General features: G+C 37.2%; 1 protein-coding gene across 2 annotated transcripts in view; it reads left to right on the top strand.

Moving 5' to 3' along the window:
• The window catches only part of DENND5B (DENN/MADD domain containing 5B), a 201,033-nt gene that overhangs the window by 147,667 nt on the left and 26,743 nt on the right, over positions 1-26,623 (top strand). For both annotated transcript variants that reach the window (XM_008568093.1, XM_008568094.1), the window contains 5 exons: positions 9,551-9,644; positions 14,466-14,597; positions 16,078-16,230; positions 17,111-17,189; positions 24,292-24,373. In XM_008568093.1, the coding sequence (XP_008566315.1) occupies positions 9,551-9,644; positions 14,466-14,597; positions 16,078-16,230; positions 17,111-17,189; positions 24,292-24,373 (540 nt within the window). The remainder of the gene's footprint in view (positions 1-9,550; positions 9,645-14,465; positions 14,598-16,077; positions 16,231-17,110; positions 17,190-24,291; positions 24,374-26,623) is intronic.

Raw genomic sequence — 26,623 nt, 5'->3', positions numbered from 1 at the left:
AGGAAAAAGGAAAACATAGTAAATTATCTTTGTAATACATGATGGTAATACTCGATTTCATTTAATAAGTACTGTACTAAGTTAGTGCAGGATTTCTTGGGATACATGTAGTAGTTTATATATATCCTTGTGTTCAAGATTGTACTGTTAATGTTATATTCCTACTAACCTGAAAGAACTGAAACACTTGCAATTTTCCTAGCTGACTAGCTGAAGATCCTTATTTAAATATGTTTCTGAAATATGTCAGAATTATTGATTCAGTTAGGTCCAAATATGAGAAAGTTACAGTGATAACAGATACGTCAAAGGAAAAAATGGTGTGTATAAATTAAGGGAAATAGTAACAGCACTGCATACAATTGCTGTTTCTTTTCCTTTCCGAATCTTAATTATAAGCCTTCACCCTTCAATGTCTCAGTCAAAAATTTGGAATTTTTTTATCGCTGCTTTAGTTAAAGTAATTACAGTTCTTTTTTCCAGCCCATTTTTTTCTGCTTTCAAATATACCTTTACTGCCAGTGGAGCCTTCTCTGTGCCAAGAGAAGGGTAGATATGGAGGTGATGCTGCTGATAATAATATTTTAAGCTGGTTCTGCACTAGCTTCTCTGCTGACTGCTTTAAGTACATCAGCTCATTAATCCTTATTACAAAAATTTAAAAAAAAAAACGGAGCAAGCAAGGAGCTGGAATTGACAAGGGTGTTGAAAAAGAGGCTGAGGAAAGGGAGGATGACTGTTAAGTACATGGTGGGGATTAGAAATCTAATCCTGTTATCTCTTTACCTAGGTACTTGACTAAAATCAGATTTTTCACCAAACCTTTGCTGTTCTCCCCGTCCTTGTCCTTCCCATGCTGATTAGTTCATATTGCCCTGAGCCTAGTCCCATTTATACGACCTTTGATGCTCCTAGTAGTTTTGTTGTCTTACCCTGTAACTTTTGCTTTTAATTTTGATAACTCTTTATGACTTAACAATAAAAAATGTGTGGTTTTTATAAACTCTCTCCAAAATAATCTCTTGTTATGCAGGAGTACAGTTCTTTCCATTCATACAGGAGTTCAGTAGTTCTTTCCCTGACTGCAAAGGCGATCTTATTTAGTTGGGCAGCACCTGAGAGCAGTTTTGAGTTAGGATTATGTGTGTTATACCCCACATAAGAGTGCTGAGTGGGGCTGTTGAGCACCCACAAAAATGTATTTTTGTGCATTAGAGTTGGCATGTTAAATGCATGCTCCAGAAAAATAGCTTAATAGTTTTAAGATTTGTTTTCTAAAGTTGATACTGTGGGTTATTTTTGTGAACAGCTTGAGTTTGGGATCTTTTTTCCTCAAAATAAAAAAGTCCTTATTAAACCAGGAAAAAAAAACTTTATTTGATTGAATTCTTTCATTTAAGTAGGTTCCCTCAACTTTAATGAATTCACTAGAAAGGTGGAAAAGTTGTGTTTAGAATGAAATCTTCCCCTCCCATAAATAATGGAAATGTCTGTACTCAAGTCTTGGGGAAGAAGGTTGTTAGAATTTAATATGCTGCTTACAAGACAGAAGCAAACAACTGATGACTGAAAATTTTACCTCACCTTAGTTTGTTGTCCGGGTTTCACCCTCCAGTGAAAAGCTGCTCCTGCTTTTATGAACTTAAAGATATGCTAAGAAATGTTGACCATTTGGGGGGTTCAAACTTTCCAGGTCATGGTACTAGGTATAGAGTTCTATTTTTCAGAAGTGTATGATCGTTCTGAGAATTTTTCCATCAGAACAGATTAGCCATCGGTTTATTCAATTTTTTCTTTTTTCTTTTTTTTTTTTTTTTTTTTTTTTTTTTTTTTCCGTGTCCGGCAACGGTTCGCAACCCTCAGTGTCGCCCCCGCACCGGACCGGGACCGGCAACGGGATCACAACCCTCGGTGTTGCCCCCGCGCCTCGCTCAGCCAGTGAGCGGGAATCGGTCTGTATGTGGGATCCGAACCCTCAGCGGGAGCGCCACCGCGCTTCCCAAGCAGCGCACTAGCGCAGTGCGCCACCAGGCCGGCCCCTCAATTTTTTCTTATGTTTATAAAATATCCTTATTGTTTGAATCACTTTGATGTAAGTAGACTATTAACAGTTTTAAATTTCCTTTTGATAGCATTAGATAGCTTATTCATTTTCTTGGCAAATATTTGTGGAACTCCTGCTATACATAAGGACTGTCCTATTCACCAGGAGTTTAGAAATAAACAAAACAACAAAAATCTCTGCTTTCAAGTCTCTGCAGGGACACAAACAATAAAAAAAAAACTTAATATGTAAAATAAGTAACATGTAAGATAGTGATATGAGTTTTGAAGAAAAATCAGGAAAGGAAATAGGGAGTGCTTAAGAGGAAGGATTACAATTCTGAAATCTTACAGCTATATTTTTTTGCTTTTAACCTTATATATTATCTCTCAAGTTTTCCTATTTCTATACCGAGCCTCAAGCATTATATTTTCAGGTAGTTTATAGTCTTAAAAGAGAAAAGACCTCAGAACTAATTACAGGGTAAAGGGATTTATAATCATGCCTGTATAAATGGTTGATCAACTGTTAGAGAGAATTTAATATGCCATTTACAAGACAGAAACAAATAAGCAGTCTTTAGTATTTCAGCAACTGTGATCATTGTTGGTAAAATTTTGCTTTGGAAATTAAGTTTAATAATGCAAGAGTGAATTAATTGCTTAAGACCAGGAATGTGTATATTTCATAGTAATTTTCTTAAGCAATGCTCATTTCCCTATTATGAAAATAAAATTACATATACATACTGTATTTTGTCCTACGGAGTGTATAGTGAGAGCTAGTTATATTATGTAAGCTAATCTTTATCCTTTTCTTTTCCTAAAGCCTTGTCAACTTTTGCCTGTCAGGGGAAATATTCTGCCATTGATATTCTGCTCCTTCCCTTTATTTATCATATAAGTTCATTAGTTAGTATTTATTTTCTGATGTGTAATATATATATTTTTACTATTTATTTGGACCACGTTGCCCATTAACCCTAATTTTTTTAATCCCTAAGCAAATTTTATTGTCTTATGCTGCCTTTTTTTCTATAGGGCTTATTTTCAAGGCCTCCATGTCAAAGATCTACACCTAGGTCTTTGTATGTTTTGTTGTTTATGTTCTACTCTTTTCCTTTATTTATTATATAAGTTCATCAGCTGGGGGTTATATTCTGTTTCAGAATCTTAATGTGTTTTTTAAAGAGTCTCCTTTTCAGTCACCCCAATTCCCTTTGTATCCTTTTTATAGTCTTACATTGATCCTTTGCTATAGGGACATGTCCAAGGATTCTACTTCATAGATCTTTGCAAATTTTTCCCCTGATATAAACCTATTCCTTTTTTAAAAAAGAGAAAAGAAAAGAAAAAAGCTTTTTAAGAAGGGCTACCTTTCTGGCTGTCATTTTAATCATAATTATGCAGTGTTCTTCTAAATAGCAGACTGAGGTGAGGTGATCCTATATAGAGAGTAGCCTAAAGACTCCACAAAAAAATGCTTAGAGTTGATAAATGATTTTAGCAAAGTTGCAGGATACAAAATCAACATGTAAAAATCAGTAGCATTTCTATATTCTAACAGTGAACTGACAGAAAAAGAAATCAAGAAAGCTTGCCCATTTACAGTAGCCACCAAAAAAATAAAATACCTAGGAATAAGTTTAACCAAGGATGTGACAGATCTCTATGATGAGAACTACAAACCACCTGTGAGAGAAATTAAAGAGGACACAAGAAGATGGAAAGATATCCCATGCTCTAGGATTGGAAGAATTAACATTATGAAAATGTCCATACTACCCAAAGTGATCTACAGATTCAATGCAATCCCCATCAAAATTCCAATGACATTTTTCTCAGAATTGTAAAAAACAATCATAACATTCATCCGGAAGAACAGGAGAGCACAAATAGCCAAAGCAATCCTGAGCAAAAAAAATAAATAAAGCTGGAAGCATAACACTACTTGACTTTAAACTATACTACAAAGCAATATTAACCAAAACAGCATGGTACTGGCATAAAAACAGACACACAGACCAATGGAACAGAATAGAGAATCCAGAAATCAACCCATGCATCTACAGCCATCTGATATTTGACAAAGGCTCCAAGACCACACACTGGGGAAGAGACAACCTCTTCAGTAAATGGTGCTGGGAAAATTGGACATCCATAAGTAGGAGAATGAAACTAGACCCATACCTCTCACCATATACCAAAATCAACTTAAAATGAATTAAAGAATTAAATATACATCCTGAAACAATAAAACTCCTTTAAAGAAAACATAGGGGGCGGGCCGGCCCCGTGGCTCACTTGGGAGAGTGCGGTGCTGACAGCACCAAGGCCACAGGTTCGGATCCTATATAGGGATGGCCGGTTTGCTCACTGGGTGAGCGTGGTGCTGACAACACCAAGTCAAGGGTTAAGATCCCCTTACCAGTCATCTTTTTTGAAAAAAAAAAAAAAAAAAAGAAAGAAAACATAGGGGAAACACTCCAGGAAGTAGGATTGGTACAGACTTTATGAATATGACCCCAAAAGCACAGGCAACCAAAGGAAAAATAAACAAATGGGATTATATCAAACTAAACTTCCACACAGCAAAAGAAACAATTAACAGAGCAAAAAGACATCCAACAGAATGGGAGAAAATATTTTTAAAATATACATCTGACAAAGGACTAATAACCGGAATATACAAGGAACTCAAATAACTTAACAGCAAAAAAAACAAGTAACCCAGTTAAAAAAATGGGCAAAGGAACTGAATAGGAATTTCTCAAAGGAAGATATATGAATGACCAACAGACACATGAAAAAGTGCTCAACATCACTCAGCATTCAGGAAATGCAGATCAAAACCACCTTGAGGTACCTTCCCACTCCAGTTAGGATAGCTAATATCCAAAAGACTGAGAATGATAAATGCTGGCGAGGATGCAGAGAAAAAGGAACCCTTCTACACTGTTGGTGGGACTGCAAAATGGTTCAGCCTTTATGGAAAACAGTATGGGGGTTCCTCAAACAACTACAGAAAGATCTACCATATGACCCAGTTATTCCACTGCTGGGTATATACCCAGAGGAGTGGAAATCATCATGTTGGAGGGATACCTGTACTCACATGTTCATTGCAGTGCTATTTACAATAGCCAAGAGTTGGAACCAGCCTAAATGCCCACCATCGGATGAGTGGATAAGGGAAATGTGGTATATCTACACAATGGAGAACTACTCTGCTATAAAAAAACATGAACTACTACCATTTGCAGCAACATGGATGGACTTAGAGAGAATTATATTAAGTGAAGTAAGCCAGGCACAGAAAGAGAAATACTGCATGTTCTTCCTAATTTTGGGAGCCAATAATAATAAATAAGTAAATAAATGAACAGGGTCAGGGTGGTGAAAGAAGACACAACAATCAATAATCACAACAATAAAAAATTATGTAAAAAAAAAAACTTTTTAAGAACGGATACCTTTCTGGCTCTTGTTTTAATCATAATTATTCAGTGTTCTTCTAAATAGCAGACTGAAGTGAGGTGATTCAAAACCTTCATACCAAAAGCATGCATAAATTATTTTAAAAGTAACAGAAGAAGCAAAGTTCTCATTTTAAGCTTTTTCTAAATTGGGTACTTTATTAATTAAAAAATTAAGGCTGGCTGGTTAGCTCACTCAGTAAAGAGTGGTGCTGCTAACACCAAGGTCAAGAGTTCAGATCCCCATACCAGCCAGCTGCCAAAAAAAATAAGTAAATAAACAAAAAGAAAGAAAGAAATAGTAGCAAATGTAATGTGACTGCTTCTGAATGACGAAAGTACAAACTTTTTAAATGATTGATATGAAACAATATATTCTGTTTAGAAAATTTGGAATATTGGGGGCCGGCCTGGTGGCGCACTGCTATAGTGCGCCGCTTGGGAAGTGCGGTGGCGCTCCCGCTGAGGGTTCGGATCCCACATACAGACCGGTTCCCGCTCACTGGCTGAGCGAGGTGCGGGAGCAACACCGAGGGCTGCGATCCCGTTGCCGGTCCCGGTCCGGGGGCAACACTGAGGGTTGCGATCCGTCGCCGGACATGGAAAAAGACAAAAAGGAAAAAAAAAAAAGAAAATTTGGAATATTGGGAAGTGATGGGGTAAATTTTTAAACCACCCATAATCCCATCACTGTGAAATGTTAAAATTTGATGTTATGCTCTTAACATTGCAAGGATTAGGGTGTGGGACAGGGTGTGCACACACATGGGGGTGGGCCTACACTTTGGTTTTGTACAAAATTAGAATATATACAATATTGTAACTTGCTTTTTCATTCATTATTGTATCGTGATTACTCTCATGTATTTTCAGTATTCTTAGAAACTTGATTTTTTTTAAATGACCATGTGAGACTTCATTGTATAGCACCCTCTACTGTTGAACGTTTAGATTGTGTTGAGTACTGTACATTCACTTGATTCTACTGTTGGTTGAAGAGATCAACTATTCATTCAAAGGCTTTTTGGGAAAAGTAGACATTAAAAATCCGTATGGACTGAAAGACACATTCTAATTTCAGGAACATTTAAAAGCCAAAATGTGAGCCTTAGAATAAATAAATACAGAATTTGTTGTTGCATATATGCTGTGATGAACATCTGTAAACCTAAATGTTGGACTGCATCTCTATTTATTGTATTTATAGGAGGAGAAAGTGATATAGCACTTTACCAGTAAAATGACTGATAGGATATTGGCCCTTCAACAGTGTATAGTAGAGAGCATTTTATAGAAAATGGAGATAAGTAATTATAACACGCTGTGATTAGTACCATATTACAAAGTACAAGAGAGGTTGCTAATTTAGATTTGTGAGAGTCATAGAACACTTTCTAGAAGTGGCATCTAACTTATCTGACAGATGAATAGAAGTTGTGAGAAAACTTCATGGACAAAGGCTCAAAGATAAGAAAGCATATCCCACTGGGAACACTGAGGTAGTTGAAAACTCCTGGATTTTTAAAGTAGAAAGAGTTATCAGCAGTACTAAATGTAGCAGAGAGTTTGAGTAAGCTAGGAGTTGAATAATAGCCCTTGGATTTGGCACTTAGGAGGATCAATGGCTTCATTGAGACCATTTTTAGCGGAAGTAGCTGATTTGATATAAATAAAAGATCTAAATATAAGTAGAAGGCTTATGTCTAAATGTTTTAAGAATTTTTACATGAGAAGAGAGAAGGATTTAAACATAATTAAAGAGGGTCAAGAGGGAGACCAGCGTGGTTGTAAGCTGAAGGAATTCAGCTGAGAGATAAAAATTGGCAATACAGCAAAGGAGGTGACTGATGGAGCAGGTCGAAAAAGGCAAGAGAGAATTGGTCAGGAATACAGTTGGAAGAAGTAGTTTTGAGCCATGGCTAATCTTACTTTGATATTAAAAGAAAGATGAGGGTGTCTGTGTCTTTGCATCATTTCAGTAGAGAGCAAGAAGAGGGAGGCAAGGGTAGGTCATCTGTTAACAGGTGGTACTTGAGGGTAAAGTGAAAAGTTTCTAATAGTCTTTGAGGCGAATGGGGGAGAGTTGGTAAAGAGCAGATAAAGCAATTCACGGGTAGTCATAAGGGAAATCAAGAACTAGTCTACATGATTACGAAAACAGGGAAGTGAGAAGGTAGTATTCATCCAGGGTTGAGGCTCTGTTAGGCAGGTAAGATAGGAAGGAGAGGATGTTTCCAGAGGAGAGGGTGCTAGTATGGAAGAAGTTTAGGTGGTTTTCCACAGGATTTAGGCTCAGAACAGAAAAAAAAGGAAAGCACAGGGGGAGTCAAGGTATGGAAGAGCTAATGTAATGGGAGTCAAGGTATGGAAGAGCTAATGTAATGGGAGATGGGGGCTAGTGCATTAGGTGGTGGAGTTTAAGATTTCTGAGGCAGAGGAGTTTGGGATGGTCACTTGATTTAGTGTGATGTCCTGGTTGTGGCCAAAGTGAGGTGGAGACTGGATTTATTTCAATTTAGGGGGCCCCAGAATTGTAAGGCTAAGTTGTCTGTGTAGTCTATATTTTCCTTAGCAGGAAAGAAAACTGAGCCTTGTTCTAAATCCTTCACTGAATGAAGATTATAGAGATAAAGGAGTCGTTAAGGATGAAAATAACGGGGTGGTTTGAGTTTTACACACTAATCTGGATCTTGTAGTTAGTTGGGTTGGCCATAAAAGGACCTTTAAATAAGGGAAACATTACAGAGTTTTAAGCCCTTCATATCACCTAGGGCAGATGTCTGGATCTAGGTACATATTAACTGTTGAATCACTGTTTAACTAAAAGCAAAGGTAATAGAATCAGAGTATTAGAACTAAAAGGCAACTTAGATGCCAACAATTCAGTAGCAGAGAAAACTATGATAGAACTAGCACTGACTTTACTAAGAAATTATTTGGAATCAGATTGGCAGTCTTGATGCTAGAACCTGGTCAAGTTAGAGGAAAAGTGGTGTGAGGTAAGGTCAAGAGGAAGGAGTGGAGCCTGGTTATTTAGAGTTTATAGGCCATGAGTTTGGATTTTATTTTAAACTTATTCTTTCTGCTTATTTGGTATTGAGGGGTTTTTTTGTTTGTTTGTTTTTACAAAACAACTGATAAATACAGGCTATCATTTCACAGAAACACAGTCATAAAATTTTAAAGCCAAACGGAATCACAGTGGTTATTAAGTTCAACCCTTAGACTTTACGGATGAGCACTCTTATAAGTTTGAATGTTAAGTTTAGAAAGGTATTCCTTAAAAAGTTAGAAACTTCATAACTTTTTATTCTTTTAGGACACTAGGATTAACTGATTGTAAATTACGTATTTTTTTTTTGTCTTTTTCCATGTCCGGCAACGGATCGCAACCCTCAGTGTCGCTCCCGTACCGGACCGGGACCGGCAATGGGATCGCAACCCTCGGTGTTGTGCCCGCACCTCGCTCAGCCAGTGAGCGGGAACCGGTCTGTATGTGGGATCCGAACCCTCGGCGGGAGCGCTGCCGCACTTCCCAAGCGGCACACTATAGCAGTGCGCCACCGGGCCGGCCGTAAATTACATATTTTGAGAATATTCTCCTTTGTGTTAAAAAATATTCACCCATAATACTTACTTTGAACAAGTCAAGGCATCCCTATTATATGTCTAATAAAATGAAGGACTAACTCGATTGAGATCTGACTTGTTATTATGTATACAGATATGTAAAGTGTATTGATACTATACCTTTTTAAACCTCAGTTTTTAAACAGTATAGATTATGATGGTGGTTGCTCATATCTGAATATACTAAAAACTTGATTGTGTGCTTTAAATGAGTGAATTGTATGGTATTTTAATTATATCTTAGTAAAGGTGTTATATATTTTTTAAAGAATTGATTGAAAAATAGATATTGTCTTGTGTTGAACGGTTCATTCTTTCTATTTTAAAGATAAAGACCACATTTTTTTTTATTTGGATGTTTGTCTTAACCTATACCCTTTTGGGTATGGTTATTTTTTCAGTCGCTGGGTAAGTCGGAATGCCACGACACAGCGCAGGAAAGAACGCCTTCGCCAGCATTCCGAGCACATTGGACTGGACAACGACTTAAGGGAGGTATGTGGGCTGCCTTCCTGGGATGCCTTGATTTGAGAGCCGTGAACTGGGCTTACTCAGCCCAGCAGGTGTCATTGTGTAGGTCTTTTCACATTCTTTTAAAAAATAGTTCAGTTATATTTTAAAATATGAATTATTTTGTACTGACTTATAGCAGAAAACACCTTTTTTTCCCCTCTTTTATAATTTCAGTACATCTAAAATAAGGCTCTAAAGTCTTTTTGTGTACTACATCAAGTAAAGACTAAGTTTAGGATAAATTTTTGGTAAATATGTCTCCTATAGGGAGAAAAATTTACATGAAGCATAGACATTTTTAAGTTTCAAGCATAATTTAAACTTAGTGAGTAAAGATGTATTTGCCTATGCTTTGACCTTGGCTTGCTGACACCATTTTAAAAAGTGTTTTTAAGCTACTTATAAATTATAAGCACTATGCTTAATTGTATTCCTTGAAAATAAAACCATCATTATGCTTTTGAGCTATAAGTAAGTTTTGATTGTTTCTTATGATCAAAAGAAAACAGTCAGATCTGTTAACTATTTTCTAAACTCAAATGTGTAGAAATCAGAAAACATCATTCCAAACATCTATTGCTTTTTGATAATGTGTTCATACATATGTGATTTTAAACATTTTCTTGAGAACCGAAGCATCATGTGTTTAGTGCTTTTTTTTGGCTACCATAATTTCTTCTCTCCCCTTCCCTTTTGCTGTGATTTTATCATATGCATGCTTGTTTTGCTTGTATTTTTCTCCCTATCCTTTTCTTTTTTCTTTTCTGTCATTGGTGCGTCTCCATCCTCTTAGCCTTCCGGGGAGCTTTTGGTCTGTCAGAACTCCATGGCATTCTGGGAGTGGGATCAGGGTCCACCTCCTCCTGCACGACTTCCTAAAAAATCCTTCTCTGAGTGCTGCCTGGTATGTTCTTTGCCTGAAAATGCTTTTACCAGATGTTCCCGAATCTTGTCTTTGGTGTCACTTGAATGATATGCACGTGCGAGTGCACGTAGCTCTAGAATGCCTCACATTACCTCATGATGTGAGCTGTTGGCCTCTCCATTTTGCTCTCTGCCTCCTCTTGTGTTTGGTACCTTTTTGTTTCGGTGTGCTAACACGAGTGGTTCTATGCTGTTGACAGGTGAAATTGATCATTCAAATGAATCCCTCATCGGTGGGATGTCTTTTTTTGCACCAGATAGCAAATTGCTTTTCTTCCAAAGGAGAAATGTATTAAATATACAAACTCTCTTTTATTTAGGCATTTTTCAGAAGTGCAGAGGTGATTCAATTTCAGACAGCATTTCCTTTGCTGGGTTTTATCTCCACAGCATTTTAATTTACCCTTCCTGGTCTGTATTTTATGTGATCAGAAAATCCAGTCATCAACATAGAATCTTAATGCTAACAGGAACCTTTGAGGTCATCTTGTCCAACTTGACATGATTTAACTGAAGCCCAAGAGACTTGCCCAAAGTTAAGTAGACACACAAAGGCAAGGCTGAGCCTATAGCTCAGGACTCCTGACTTCCAGGCCAATACTCTTCCCACCAACCCTGCATGCCAGCTCACGCTAACCACTGTTTACTTGGGGGCATGAGTAACTTAGGACCCTTGCTTGTGTTTTTCCCCCATTATGTCATATTAGCTTAAATATCCTTAATTTTACAATGGTCTTCTTTCCACAAGTTTGGCACCAGTTAAAGGGATAGGGTGTTTATTAGAAAATTCAGGGAGAGCCTGTATTATAAAGCAGTTAGCTCAGTGTTTATTGAGTAATAGGATGTATTTTCATAGGTAGTTTCTAGTGGTTTGTTGCTTTTGTCTTTGACAGAAATAAAGATGAACATAATAGAAATCTCAGAAGAAACCCGGGGTTGTTTCCCTCTGTAAAGAAATGGACTTTATTCTAAAAACATTCCCTGTGAGGGATTTTTCTTTCTTCTCCATTTTCCATCTTAAAATGCATCTTTTCCTCCAGCTGCTGTTTTTATCTTCACTTGTTTACTTTGAAGACATTGCTCTGTTTTTGCAATATGCAGAGGCGGCCTCACTTCTTGCTGTGAGGAGAAGTGTCTTGCCACCCTCTATTTCCTTTCTGTGCATGTCCATGGAATGTTGCTAGTTCTGTGGCTTCAGCAGATGCTCAGGAGACTTTGCACGTGACCTAGTGAGGTCCACTAATGGCTAATAACTATACTTGCTCTATGTGTTGTGGGTACTTGGTAAATATGGTCACTCAAAGAGCAGCCTCCATCTAGCTTGTTTCCTTTTTTTTTTTTTTTTTTACATTGCCAAGATGGTTTATTATCTTCAGTGAAGGATAGTTTCCCCGAAGTTAGGAATCTAGACAAGTGACACAGTGTGGCCTCCTTACACAGCTGAAACTGTCAGCAGCTGCTTTATCTCTCACACCTTCCACTGTGTTTTTGGAGGCTAGGCAGTCTAAGGTCCAGGGAGCACATCTGGTGAGGGCCTTCTTCTTGGTGAGAACTCTGTAGAGTCCCGTGGAGATGCAGGCAATCACATGGTGAGGGGTGAGCTAGAGTGCTGCTGGTGTGCTCGCTTGCTCTCCTTATCTGTTTCCATTTATATAAAACAGCATGTAAACTTTAAGTAGTGCTTAACTTATAATCCAATTATTGACTTTAAAAAATTTATGCATGTATATCAGAAAAAAAAAAATGCCAGAGGCTTCTTCCCAGCCTCTTGCCTGACCATGTTCCTCACTCCTTTTCTTCTAGCTGGTATATATTTTCCTGAGCTAAGTTTGATACTTAACTCTTCTTGAGAGTAATTCTTTCTACCTTTGCATAAGTCCTGAAGATAGAGGAGTTGAGGCTGGGGAAGAACAGGAACTTTTAAACATTTAACAGTTTATATATATATATATATATTTTTTTTTTCATCAACCTTTACTTCTGGTTTTAATATTCCAAATAACATTAGTATAACCATGGACTGGCTGGTTAGCTCATTTGGTTAGAACATGGTGCTGATAACACCAAAGTCTAGGATTCAATCCCTGTATTGGCCAGCCACCAAAAAAAAAAAAAATTAGTATAACCTTAGACAATAGGAAATGCAAATATTATAATTCTCATATAGGGTTTCTACCCTGTATCTCAGGTTGATTTTTCTGAGACTTTTCATTTCCTACATTTATTTATTTGAAAACTAACCTTTAGAATATGTCTACAGACACCATTGCATTTAGATTGCCTATTGATAATAGTTGTCTTTCATTCTCAATTTTCCCTTCTTTCTTCTACCCTCCAAAAAATACTTGAAGCTGAAAGAAGTATGCATGAGTGCTGTGGGAACTAAATGCCTGCAGAGTTCATTTTACTTTATTTATTTATTTATTTATTTATCTATCTGTCTGTCTATTATTTGGGGATCCAAACCCTTGACCTCGGTGTTACCAGTACCACGCTCTAACCAAGGGAGCTAACTGGCTCTCATTTGATTTTAAATCTTTCCTTAAAATGATCGGACTGGACAAGAAACAGATTATTTTGTCAATGTTGCCTTTCATCATGAAAGTTGGAAAGTAACAGGTAAACTGATCAGTTGAATCCCTAATAATAGGGACCTTTTTTCATTTGTACCAGATTTAGCAGATTACTTCTTTTCCAAAGGGGAAATATATTCAGTGTACAAATTCCCTTTTATTTAAAGAAAGCAAAGGATTTTACACATCTTCTCTTACAATATCAAATTCTCCCCTTAAGATAGTAAGGATAGATCTCACATATGTGCCTGTGGGAGGATGTGCTGGCTTGTGTGCTCTGTCTCCCTCTGCTCCCTCTTCCCCCAACAGACTGCTAGTTTTACTATATAATTTAGAGCACTTACTCCCTAAATATGGTCTGGAGACACTTAGACTTTTTGGAGATTCTGCTCTGTGATTCTGATGCAAACATAAAGTATCTAGATGAGCTTTTACAGGTAGCGTAGAAAGAAGAGAAAGAACACATTTCCTGCACTAATCACGTGGACTGATTTTTTTTTAAATGGAAATTCACTAACCAAAGCTTAAAAGCATTGGACTGGGTTTCTGTGGTACCTTAGAGTCACCATAGACTCTGAAAGTAACACTGTGCTCCCACTTTCCCTTGATTGTAGAAAAGGGCACAGGAGGGCTTTAGCAAGTACATCAAAGAAAGAAGAAGCCTCCTGCATGTGGAGCACACCAGGCTTCTCAGAGTGATCTTTAGTCCTTTTGTGAGATATGTGGGCATGTTTTAATGCCCATTTTACAAGTAAGCTAAGATCCACAAACATTAGTTGATAAGCCTCAGGTCCTAAAATTAGTTGCAGCCAGATTCTGGAGCTCCTGATTTTGCTGTTGTGACTTGATTAGAACAAAGGATTAGGCTGAACAGCAGTGCCCAAGAGGCTAGAAATGCATTAAGTCTCTCACTGTATGGGAGGGGAGCAGAGGAAACCAGTGATCTGAAAACCACTGGGCCCCTGCAGAACCTTGAAATTGTAATCCAGATACCTAAATTTTTTCATCCCAGTTATGATCCTGAATAATCACAGCCTTGGATATTCCCAATAAAAAGACTAAACTAAATGAAACTTCATCTTATTTTTAATGAGTTTCAACCTGATGGGATTTCTGTCACCCTCCTTTTCACGGGAGTTAATGGGTTGTGGGAGGAGTATGAATGTCCTCTGCCTTTTGGTGCACTAAACCTAATTGCTGTTGCACACATACACTTATGTCCTTTTTTGCACTTGTTTCTGTAAGGTTAAGTAGATCAGAAGAATATCTGATGTTTATGCATTAAAAAATACTCTTTAACTTTTAGAAATATATGCAAGAGGCACGAAGTTTAGGAAAAAACCTGAGGCAACCCAAACTGTCAGACCTCTCTCCTGCAGTGATTGCACAAACCAACTGGAAATTTGTAGAAGGCTTATTAAAAGAATGTAGAATGAAGGTATGTATTGCAGTATTGTTCATTGTTGCCAGACAGTGTGCATTCATGTTTACACCATGTGTGAGGCTAAGGTGAGCTGAGTACGTTTGAGCCTGTAGCTTCCCTAGAAGAAAACTTTTACTGGGGCATTGACCTCTTATGCTCTTTACTGAGGTCATGAACCTCCATGGGTTCTCCATTGCCCACAGAATCAATGCCATGGGAACCCTACAAAGTTTTTCCTACCCTTTCAGCCACTACTATCTTTCTCTCCAACATGAACAGATGTTAAGCCACTCATAAGATGTGTCAGGAATGTTGTCATCTTATGTGAAAGGCAACACATTTTTTTTTATCTGTGCATGGACTGATATACAGCCTTCTCTGTCCCCACACGTGTGTACGTATGCCCATAAGGAAAAAGACCTTAGCTGTGTCATAGGTTGTGTATATTGCACACCAGTCTCTCAAATATCTGGGTTTATCAGAGGTAGCAATACAAATTGACAGAACTTAACATCATTTTAGCTAATAATGTCATTCATTTATTTGGCAGTCATTTCTCAGGTACCTGCTCTGCAGATTCAATAAGTGCACTATTTTCAGCATCAGCCTATAGTGGTGAATCAGGCACACGAGGTCCCTGTCTAAAGGAACTAGATTCTCTCTCACTTTACATTTTATAAGAGCTGCTAAGACTGATGCAAATTAGCTTACATGAAACCTTCCATTTCCTTTCCATTTTCTGGTGCATACTCAGGAGCAGAGAAAAGAGAGGAAAATAGGGAGGAAAAAGAGTCCTAGTTCACTCACAAATTAAAGAGTTATCAAAAAACTTAGAACTTCCCATTTGTATGCGTTTGTGGGTTTTGCTAAGTGCAATTGAGCTAAGCACAAATATCTTTAGTATGCTAAGATGCTTGGGGCAGTGGGAGGGCAAGTTGTGGTAGCAAGATGGGATTCCGGATTCTGACTGTACATTTTCTTGTCTGGTGTAATTCACCAATATCACAGAAATTAATAATCTGAAAATTGCTGTACATAAGCATTTGTTCAATATCGGGATGCTTAACAAATGTTATCTTATTCTCTCATCAGTGCCCCTCCACTTCTGTGACAAAATAGTAAAATATAGATAATATTTAACCAGTTAGTCAACCACAAAGATTAAAGCATTTTTCATAAGGTGATTAAAAATTTGCAATTAGGGGCCGGTCCGGTGGTGCACTGGAGAGTGCGCTGCTTGGGAAGTGTGGCAGGGCTCCCGCCGAGGGTTCGGATCCCATGTGGAGACCGGTTCCCGCTCACTGGCTGAGCGCGGTGCGGGCGCAACACCGAGGGTTGCGATCCCGTTACCAGTCAGTAAAAAAGACAAAAAGGAAAAAAAAATTTGCAATTAGAAGTATAATGAAGGGAATCCAGGTCTCCTAATCCACTAATTGATTTGGTGGTTATTGGTTTCACTGTTCGAGTAACTTGTGACCACACTTGGTATTTTCAGACAAAACGCATGTTGGTGGAGAAGATGGGACACGAAGCAGTGGAACTGGGCCATGGAGAAGCAAACATCACCGGCTTGGAGGAGAACACCTTGATTGCCAGCCTCTGTGACCTACTGGAGAGGATATGGAGCCATGGCTTGCAAGTCAAGCAGGTAACAGTCTCAGGAGGTTCTGGTGACATGGTCAGTTAGGAGCCCTGTTAAGAAATGTAACAAGGAGAAAAAGATGTTATAAAAAAAAAAGGATATGTTCCTTTGTCACAGGGTGACTAGAACGTGCCACAGGCATTTTAAATCCAGCAAAAGAAAACATAACGCATGATCAGGAGGTGGTTTGGGGATTCTTCCTGGTAAACAGGAAAGGACAAAACAGCACAGACATTGCAGAGGCTGTATCCCCTGTAGACTACATTAAATGTCTGCTTTTGTCACTGTCCAGGAAAAAGATCTCCTAGCCAGAATTAGCAGTTCTTTACTGTTTTAAGTTGTCTAGTAATTCAGGGTAGAAAAATTCAAATAGGCACTTTGCTTTAGTCTTTCTAATCTCCTTTTCTGTTTCTTTTCTAATGTGCACATGTTTCTTTCTCCCCTTTTCTCTTTCTCTTCGTACCTCAGTTTTCTTTCCTTATTGCCATTCCATATATCCAAACATATTTTACATATGGATGTTCACAAATACATATTGTGCTGCTAAAGCCTTTAATTCCTTGGTTACTAATGTGGCCAGAGTAGACAGCCCTAATTACATACAACTAAGTAACTGAACTGACGTCAGAAATCTCTGTGCCTGCCCTTCTGGCCTTTTGCTTAGCTACTTCTTTAGGCTCTTGTCAGTCTTCTCAATGAGGCAAAGGCTGACCCTTGTAACACATGGAATGAAATGCTTAGAATGTCACACAGCTAGGAATGAATGAGCTGGCTCATGAAACTTCTTTTGGCCGTTTTGATGTGAAACGTTTTGATGAGAAATTATTATTTTTTTGATGAATTATTTCTTATAAAATGAACATTTTTGTGTACCTTGTACTTTCAGGGGAAGTCAGCTTTGTGGTCACATTTAATTCAGTTTCAGGACAGAGAAGAGAAACAAGAGCACCTTGCAGAATCACCAGGTGAGAAATCATTGGTTTGATTGTTTCTACTGAACTGGCAGCATTAGACCATGAGAAGAATCAGTACTTCATGGCCTGCTTTCTATTTTGTTCTCTCTCAAGCTGAAACTTACCCCATATTGCCAGTAGTGGAGTAAAATAGAAGGAACAATATTATTTACTAGCCAGGAGACCTGGGAAAAGCCACTTGACCTTTCTTATCTTCTGCTTCCCTCATTTATAAGATAGGTAAAATAATATTAGCTATGCCAAGGCTGTCATGTTGATCAAATTAGATAACATATGTGAAAACCCCCAATGAGTTGTAAAGACCATACAAGTGTACCTTACTTTTACCAGTTTTAGGGTGTGGTGTATACTCATTTTTTTCTTAAAGAAAAGTTTTATAACCATCAATAATCTTTCAGGGAAAAAATATGTATATGTGTCTCAAAAATCTTCAGGAGTTGGATTTCTTACATTTATAGAAAATATCACATATATACTTATAACAGTATCCTAATTCTTTAGCTAATTATAATTATGTAGCGTTCCTTAACCTAAATGTCTACCTACTGTGTATTTTCCACAGGAGCTGGCTTTTGTTTATGTAAAATAACCATCTGTTTCACAAAAAGTAACAGTGGGAAGTTAATAGAGATAAAATATTTTATACTGAATCAGCCATTTGGGAACCTTTTCTAAAATTATAGATCATTTCAGATATTCAGAAATGTAAAAAAAAGTAATATTTTTAAAAATTCATGAGCCAACCACCATTTTAAGAAATAAAGTATTTGCAAATATGTTTGGAATACCCTTGAATTCATCCCCAATTCCCTTTCCCTCACTGCCCCTAGAGGGCAACACTACCCTAAATGTGGTATTTGTTGTTGGAAACCTAGTTTTTAAATGTATTTAATCAGACAGCTAGGGCTACGAGTTTGATACTACATTGCCCTAGAGCTCCTCTAAACATAATGTCAAGGTTCTGATGTCCCAGACTGTAACTATTTATAAAGATTCAGATCAAGGTTAAAAGCATTCTCAAGTATCCATCTCCTCTGCCCCTTTTCCTGTTAAAAAGGTAAAAATGCATTGACATATGCCCTGAAACTGTCACTAACAGAAAATATAGCTGTTCAGTTCATAAGATTGTAACCAAGGCAGCTTACCCTAATTAGAAAAAAAGTAAATTCTTAGGAAGAAATAGCCATTTGTAGGGTAAAATGTTGGAAAGTCAAGCTCAGTTAAGACAGGGATGTGGAAGCATTCGGCTCCTGTACCAAATGAGGCATGTGGGAATGTCCAGCTGTTAGAACAAGCAGCTGCTGGGCAACAGCAGCAGCTTTCGTGGCTTTGACTGGTCAAATGTTGGGTGTTTCAGCTGGAGGCTGCAGTCCTGACTGCAGTGGCCTCTAGTCAGTCAGTAGTGGGAGCAGCAAAACTCTGCAGTCAAGGCTAAGAAATGTAAAATGCATCAAGTCCTCATGCAGTCACTATTTGTACTGCTCTGTCAAATGCTAGTGAAGGGCTAGTATGTAAGAATGAACATAAGTTAAATATTTTACTGATTCTAAGTAAGATTAATATCAGCCATGTAGCTTTTGAAAGCAAAGATTATTGACTGTTAGAGCAATATTTATAAAATCCACCTTTACTAACACTTCTGGTGATTCAGCCCAGGAAATTAGGACTTCACAATATGACAGTGTGAAACATGTATAAAAACATCAGTTTAAAAATGAAATATTTCATTCTTGAAAAACAATATAGTGTTTTAATTATGCAGAAATAAGCAGTTTTAAATATGGGTGTTTTCCCCCCAAAAAATACTTTTTGCTGCCAATTATTAAGTTTCCTAATTAAGGGCAGTAAACAGTCTGCATCCTTGTGTTAAGGATCCTCCAAGTCCTTAGAGATTCACAGTGGGTTTGAACATGACTCTTAGTAGCACTGAGCCAGGAGGAAACTAGATGAAGTGTCATTACTCTTTCTGCAGCAGTAGCAGTAAACAAGAGTCAGATATCTTAAGGGTTGCAGAGGAATGAAAAGGGTCTGTCTTAGCAAGAGGACCACAGCAGGTAGACTGTATTAATTTTGACCTAGTGATCAGTGCACGTAATAGCTTGAAGTCCATTTTCAGAGAAGGAATTTCAGAATGCAGTCAGTCCCAGAACAACGACTCTTCCTTATAAATCCCCCAAAAGTTTCTACTTTTAAAAATATTGGTCAGCTTAGACATACATGTTGTTCTTAAATCTTGCACCCTCAGATAAGGTTCTACTAAACCAACTATGAATGGATTTTTAAATCTCTTAGCAAGGGGGTAGGAGTAGAACACAGAAAGGGGTGGAAATGCTACTTTTTAATGGTTTTCTGAATCTACCCTAGGAGCTTTGAGTCACTCTTCAATCATCTTATCTTCATCAAAAGTTTTCTATTAATTACTTACCTACCTATAGACTGTACATGGTTCTATAAAAATAATATAGGCAGTCTCTGCCCTCTCCAAACTTGATGTCTCTGTAGCAGCACTGATTCTTGCAGATATACAAAGGGAATTCCTGTGGCCAAGTATTAAATCCATGAATCTCTACATTGAAGGAGAAAGTGGCCTATTGCATTCAAGTATTTTTGATTAAGAAACAGTAATGGAAGTATATGTTGAAATACAGTCATGTGTTGCTTAACAATGGAGAAATGTGTCATTAGGCAAATTCATCATTGTGCGAACATCATAGAGTGCACTTACACAAACCTAGATGGTATAGCCGACTACACACCTAGGCTATATGTTATAGCCTATTGCTGTGACCACCATTGTATATGTGGCCCATCATTGACCATATACATCATTATGTTGTGTATGACTGTAGTTATAAATTTCTCTTCTGGCTGGAGTAGACTTTATGGAAACCTTCTTACTTTTTATCTAGAGATCTAAAGTCTGTAGCTTCATTCCTTAATCCCTAATCTCTCTTCTGCTCACAGACTTCTAAACCCTTCCCTCCAGAGTCACTAATGAACTACTGTCTTAGTTTCCTGGGACTGCTCTGATAAAAGTACCACAAACTGAGTGGCTTAAACAACAGAAATTTATTGTCTCAGGGTTCTGGAAGCCAGAGGTCCAAAATCAAAGTGAAGGCAGGGTTAGTTCATTCTGAGGACTGTGAGAGAGAATTGCTGCACCCCTCTCTCCTAGCTTCTGGTAGTTTCAGGCATTCCTTACCCAGTGGATGGCATTCTCCCTGTGTGTTCACATCATCTTTCCCCTATGTGCATTTGTCTCTGTGTCCAAATCCCCCACCTTTCTTAGGATTCCAGTCATATTGGATTAGGGCCTACCGTAATGACATCATTTTAACTTGATCGTCTCCAAAGACCCTATTTCCAAATCAAGTCATATTCACAGGTACTGGGAGTTAGGACTTCAGCATCTTTGGAGGACATAATTCAAATCACAGCAACTACTATTGCCTAATTCAGTGTCTTCATCCAACTCTCACATTAGCAGGTTATTCCCAAATCTCTGTCTCCAGCCCTAGTTTCTAGACACCCAAAGATGGATGCGTAGGAACTCATCACATTTTAAAACAAACTCATTATCTCAGCACCTCTCTCCTGTCCTTTTCAGGCTTTCTCCACTCCTCTTTCTCTTACTTAATGTTATCAGCACTGTCCTCTTAGTCAAACTGGAAAGCCCGCTGGACATGACATCAGAACACTGTGCCCCTAATGATAAATGTATACCATTGGACAGTTTTCTTAACCTCTTCATACCTGTGTTTTCCTTTGCAAAATTAAGATTTTTAAAAGTTCAAAGGAAGATTATAATAGTTGAGATAGTATATATTAAAACCTTTTATCTTAATACTTAATATTGTTTTTAAGTGTTGCTCACTCTCTAATTCCAGTCAGTCTTAAGTCCTATGGTTTATGCCACTGCATATTTCTCCTCTCTGTTCTCAATGGCTGTCATTGTCTTAATTCATCCACTGGCTGGCCTTTGGAATAACTTCTAGTTTATCTTCCTTATTGCTCTTACACCATCACACTATCATTCCATGTAACTAACTAAAAAGTACTCAAGAGCATATCATTTCGTTTCAAAATCTTTCCCCCCTCCACAGGGTAAAGTTCTAACTTGGCATTTAAGGTTCTGCCATCTGGTCCTAAATAGCCTCACCTTCCTCGGTGAGTGTTTGTTGAGCATGTACTATATGTGGGCCTCTACTAGGCCCTCTGGATATTCTAAGAATAGGATATGACTGAGCCTCAAGAGACATACAATTTAATAGGAGTAGCAGAAGTGTTAAATTGTGGTATGTTCTATGATAGAGATTCAGTTTTATAAGTCCTATTAGAGAGAGAGGATGGCTTAGGGCTGGCCCGTGGCTCACTTGGGAGAGTGCGGTGCTGATAACACCAAGGCCACGGGTTCAGGCCCCATATAGGGACGGCCAGTTCACTCACTTGGGAGATCATGGTGCTGACAACACCAAAGTCAAGGGTTAAGATACCCTTACCGGTCATCTTTAAAAAGAAAAGGAGAGAGAGAGAGAGAGAGGATGGAAAAGAAAAAGAGAGAGAGAGAGAGAGAGAGAATGGCTTATCCAACATAGTGCTTAGGGGGATATTCAGGAAACATCACATGGAGGCAAAATTGATGCTAAATTTCATTTCATTTTATAAGAACTTACTGTTTGCCAGGCACTATTCTAAGCACATTACATCTATTTAAATAAGGTAAGTACTGTTACCTCCCAATTTACAGAAGAGGAAACAGACCATAGAGTGGTTAATCACTCATCCAAAGACAGAGATCTGTTAAATTTTCTCTTTGAGAAAGCCATGTTATATTACATATTAAGTTATACTGCTTTTCAATCTAAAGTGATAAATAGGCTATAAACATGGAAGAAGATACAGAAACATTAAAGACTTAAACAATGCATGGAAATATGAAAAAGAACATCACATGTTTAAAGAACATTGAACAGTGAAGGGAGGCTAGTATACGGGGTTCCCAAACAGAGTATACAGAATATGCTTATGCCTGTGAATGCCCTTATTGTAGATACTACTACTTTTTTAAATGCAGACTCCTCTTTTATGAAGCATCTCTTACCTGCTTTCTGATCACAGAGGCATGATTCCTTCCTGTTGTCATATCTCCCTTTAGCCAACTCACTGATTATGATTTCACCTCCTTTCCCCTGCCTCATAATCATTCTTCCCCCTTCTCAACCTATTTCTTACCACTTGTGTGTTCGTCATGCTGTCTCATCATCTGGAGTGTTGTGGCATTCTCTAGCTATTTCACTTTCTCCCCCCAAAAAGAGGTGCACCTTCTTTAATAACACATTTAAGTGGTGATAGACAGGAAGATAAACACAGCACATTCCGTGCAGTCTCTGAAACAGTTTTCTCAGTATTCATTACCTCCTGGGTATCGAGATGAAACGGTCTTTTCAGTGCCCCATTGAAAACTTCCAAAACTGCTATGGCAAATGGTCTATTTGTCACCCATTCAGTATGGAAGGCCCTCAAAAGTGCTGCCTTTAGGTTGGCTTGCTGTACCCTCTTCCTGTTGGCAGCCCTATCAGTACTCATTCATACCTGCCATGTGTCAGCCCAGCTGTTTTCACTAAGTGCCAATAACATACAGATGTTAATACACCAAAATGCTCCCTGTCTTCCTTCTGTGCCAGCTTCCTATATGTATTTATGTGTTCTGGTATTGTGTCCTAGCCACCCAAAGTAGAATGGATCTAAAAACCGAGAAAATGGCAGGTTTAATATATACCAAAAACGTATATCCTAAATTCTAATTCTATCAGTGTATTTGTGAAGTATGATGTTGCAATTTAGTTTTCATTTACAGATGGGAAAATAGAAATAAAGGGCACAAAACCCCACAGCATCACATTTAAAATGACACTGCATGCCCCAACTACAATAAATCAGTAGATTGCTTAACCATTGCTATATAAGAGAATAATCTTTCCAGCATTTGTAAATGTTAGCTATTCAGGTTTCATAAGAAAATAACTAATGGACATTATACTTTGATTTTTTATGGAAGATAGCTATATTGTTGCATTCTGTATATACAAATTGTGCATGCTGTTTGAAAAAATGTAAGCAATAAAAATAAGTATAAAGAAAAGATGTAGAAGTCACCTGAAGTGCTTACACTCTGAGAAACTTCTATTAACATCTTGGCTGCTCCTTCATACATTTCCATTTATTTATACACACACAAAAATAAAAAATTATATAATGGCATCCTATATTACAGGCCATTTTTTCATGGACTACTTTAATCTATTTTTTGCATTTTTCTGCTAACTTCTTTTTTTATTGTAAAATAGTTGATTGTACATATTAATATCAACACCTGTGTGCAATATGTGATGCACAAATCAGAATAATTATTATATTCAGCAATATTCAATGTCATCAGAGATTGTACTTCTAAATGTCCATTTATTCACTTTGCATGATTTACATACTGTAGTTTGGATTCTGAACTTTGAAATAAAAACTTATCAGACTAAAGAACCCAAACTCAGATTTTTTGAAAACACTGTTCCATTGTTTAAATTGTATGATTCCAATTCATGAGCCCAAAGATGATTCACATACAGTATGTATAGCTTAATTTGTAGACATCACTTTTATATAATTACTCAGAGCTATTAGAATGAGTTACTTTATAAAGTGACTGATCCTTATGGCCAGAACTTGCACACATTGCATTATTTGCATTATTATGATTCATTTTAAATTTCCAGATGAAGCCCCAGATTAACTAGAAAGAAAATAGTTGTATAAGCATGTATCGAAACAACACCCTATAACCCACAAATATGTACAAATAAACATTAAAATAAAAATTTCAAAAGTCAACGTGCTTTTCAGGGGAAAAGAAAATAGCTGGTTTATTGTATTAATAAAGTAGCAACATTTGGGGAAAAGGATTTGAGCTTTTCTGTTGTCTTTAAAATGTGTTCTTATCAAAGCAATTTCAAAGTATTTATACAATGTGAACCATGGAGATTTTTTAAAAGTCATTACTGTTATTTTTCTAATACTTTGCTGGTATTTTTCTGCATAGTTGCCCTTGGACCAGAAAGAAGAAAATCTGACTCAGGAGTTATGTTGCCAACTCTCAGGGTCTCTCTTATACAAGACATGAGGTATTTGTTACATATGTTAGCAAATGGTGATAACTTTGAAACATTTTATGCCTTTTACCTAAATTGCTCAAATAATTATGGCTATGTGTATTTTTTGCTTATATATTTTGAAGAAAGCATTTTTTCACAATTTTATTTTATTTTTATACTATTATATTGTTTCCTGACATTAAATCAAAGGGAATATGCACCTGAGAAGAGTTTTAAAGCAACTCTTAAACTATTTTATAACTTCTTGTTTGTTTTTTTAAAACTATCTTAACTACCTGTTGCCCACAGATACAGACAAAAAAATCTGCAAATAACGGCAGGTTACTTGGCAGAAAAATTGCTATCGGGTAGATTTAAAAATTGCAAAGCATATACAAATCTGAGAATTACCACTTTCAATTACTGGTCTTAGTATTTTTAGAAGGTGTCAGGATATATAAAATATATTTATTGAATGAGGAAAGCAGAGGCTTTTTTGTTTTAAATATTTGAGGTACAAAGCTTAGTCAACTTTTAAAATGTGTGTCATAACATCCATAACATTTCTTTTATGGTATGCTATATTATTAATTTTTGATGTTTATTTGATTTGTCAGGTATTTGCAACTGAATATCATAACTTTCATGAGTGGCATTATAGTATAGTGGTAACACATCCTGGCTTCACTACTTACCAGCAGTGTGATTTTCATAGCTTCTTTTGGCCTCAATTTTCCCATCTCTCAAATAAAGATAGAAACAGTACCTATCTTATAGGATTGTTTTGCGAATTAAATGAGTTAGTCCATGTAAAAAGTTTAGAGAAGTATTTGGCTCATCCTAAGAGTTCATTAAATGTTGGTTGTCATCTGAATTAATTTATATATTTATATTTTAAGTGTCTTACTCCTTAGTAGATAAAATATAGTTGTCTTTATGTGGCTTATGATTCCTTTTGATGGTCAACATAAGAATACTTGTAACTATGAGGAGAAAATGATTGCAGCTCTCTTAATGGAAACGTAAAACCACATGTGCTTGGCAGTGATTTCACAGTAGCCATTACTTCGAGGTGATGGTTTTTGAAAGCTTTGCAGCTGTGACCTCTGGCCAAACTTCTGAAACCTAATTAGGAGATGGTCACATCACATAAGGCTACCCTGTTCCTTCCTACTTCTTGTTTATTTACTTTTATCTACTTTGTGCTGTTTTTTGGATAGGAGGGGAGGTCCTGCTTAGATTTACTCTCTTCACTTTGTAAGAGGCAGTATAGCATGCTGGTTAAGACTTTGGGCTCTGGAACCAGCTTACAAGGGTTGGTATTTCATCTCTACCATTCACTAGCTCTGTAACCTGGGGCAATTGCTTACACTCTGTTTTCTCACCTGTAAAATGGAGATAATAATAATCTCCTCTTAGAATGTTGGTATAAAGGTTCAATGAGTTAATAAATCTGAAGCACCCAAAGTAGGTCTGGAAATATATGTGCTATTTATACTAAGTCCTTCATATTGCATGAGTTACACATACATCTATATTTATTTCTGTTTCTCTCTTTGTATATGTGTATATATAAGAATATATATATACACACATATTCTTATATATACACATATATCTTAAACCACAAGTTGATAATGATATCTCTGATTCTAATTCAGTAGCCCAGGGATCATTCTAGCCTTCCCCCTTTCTTTACTTGCAACTTCTTCCTCCAACCATGAGAAATTTGGCTCTCATTATCTACAATATATTTACTTATTTGTGGAATCCTAGTATGTACATATGGTCGTTTTTTAATTGCTAACCCATAACAGTGTAAGAAACAAATGTACTAACTAGAGCAGTGTTTGTGCTCACCTCTAGTTTTCTTTGTCTTTATTTAGTCTTTCAGGATCCAGTCAAAATACTGTTTTCCAAAACTTGTTCTTTTTTTCTCCATTCCCTTTGGTGTGGGTTATATTATTCGTTTATAATGCAGTTAGGTTCTTTTGTTAGTTTGTATCCCATTTTGAGTCCCTTCCACATCCTGGTTGTTTTGTGTTACACTTCCCCCTGTGTAACAGAGACATAAAAAAGAATTACTCGATTATTCAAAGCACTCTGAATACATTGAGAAGCCCGGAATGACTGTACTTCAGTAATTTCCCCATTAGGAGGAGAAAGCTGAATGTGACAGCCCTGATTCAAAGTTAGCTTCTCCCTTTTATTATAAAGACAAGCAAGTTTCACAAGAAAATTCAGATGATTTAATCATTACAAAGAACACAAGGACATGGG

The sequence above is a fragment of the Galeopterus variegatus genome, unplaced genomic scaffold (genome assembly GCF_000696425.1).
Source record: "Galeopterus variegatus unplaced genomic scaffold, G_variegatus-3.0.2 Scaffold373, whole genome shotgun sequence".
NCBI classification, from domain to species: Eukaryota; Metazoa; Chordata; class Mammalia; order Dermoptera; family Cynocephalidae; genus Galeopterus; species Galeopterus variegatus.
This window is presented reverse-complemented; position numbering and strand designations above follow the sequence as displayed.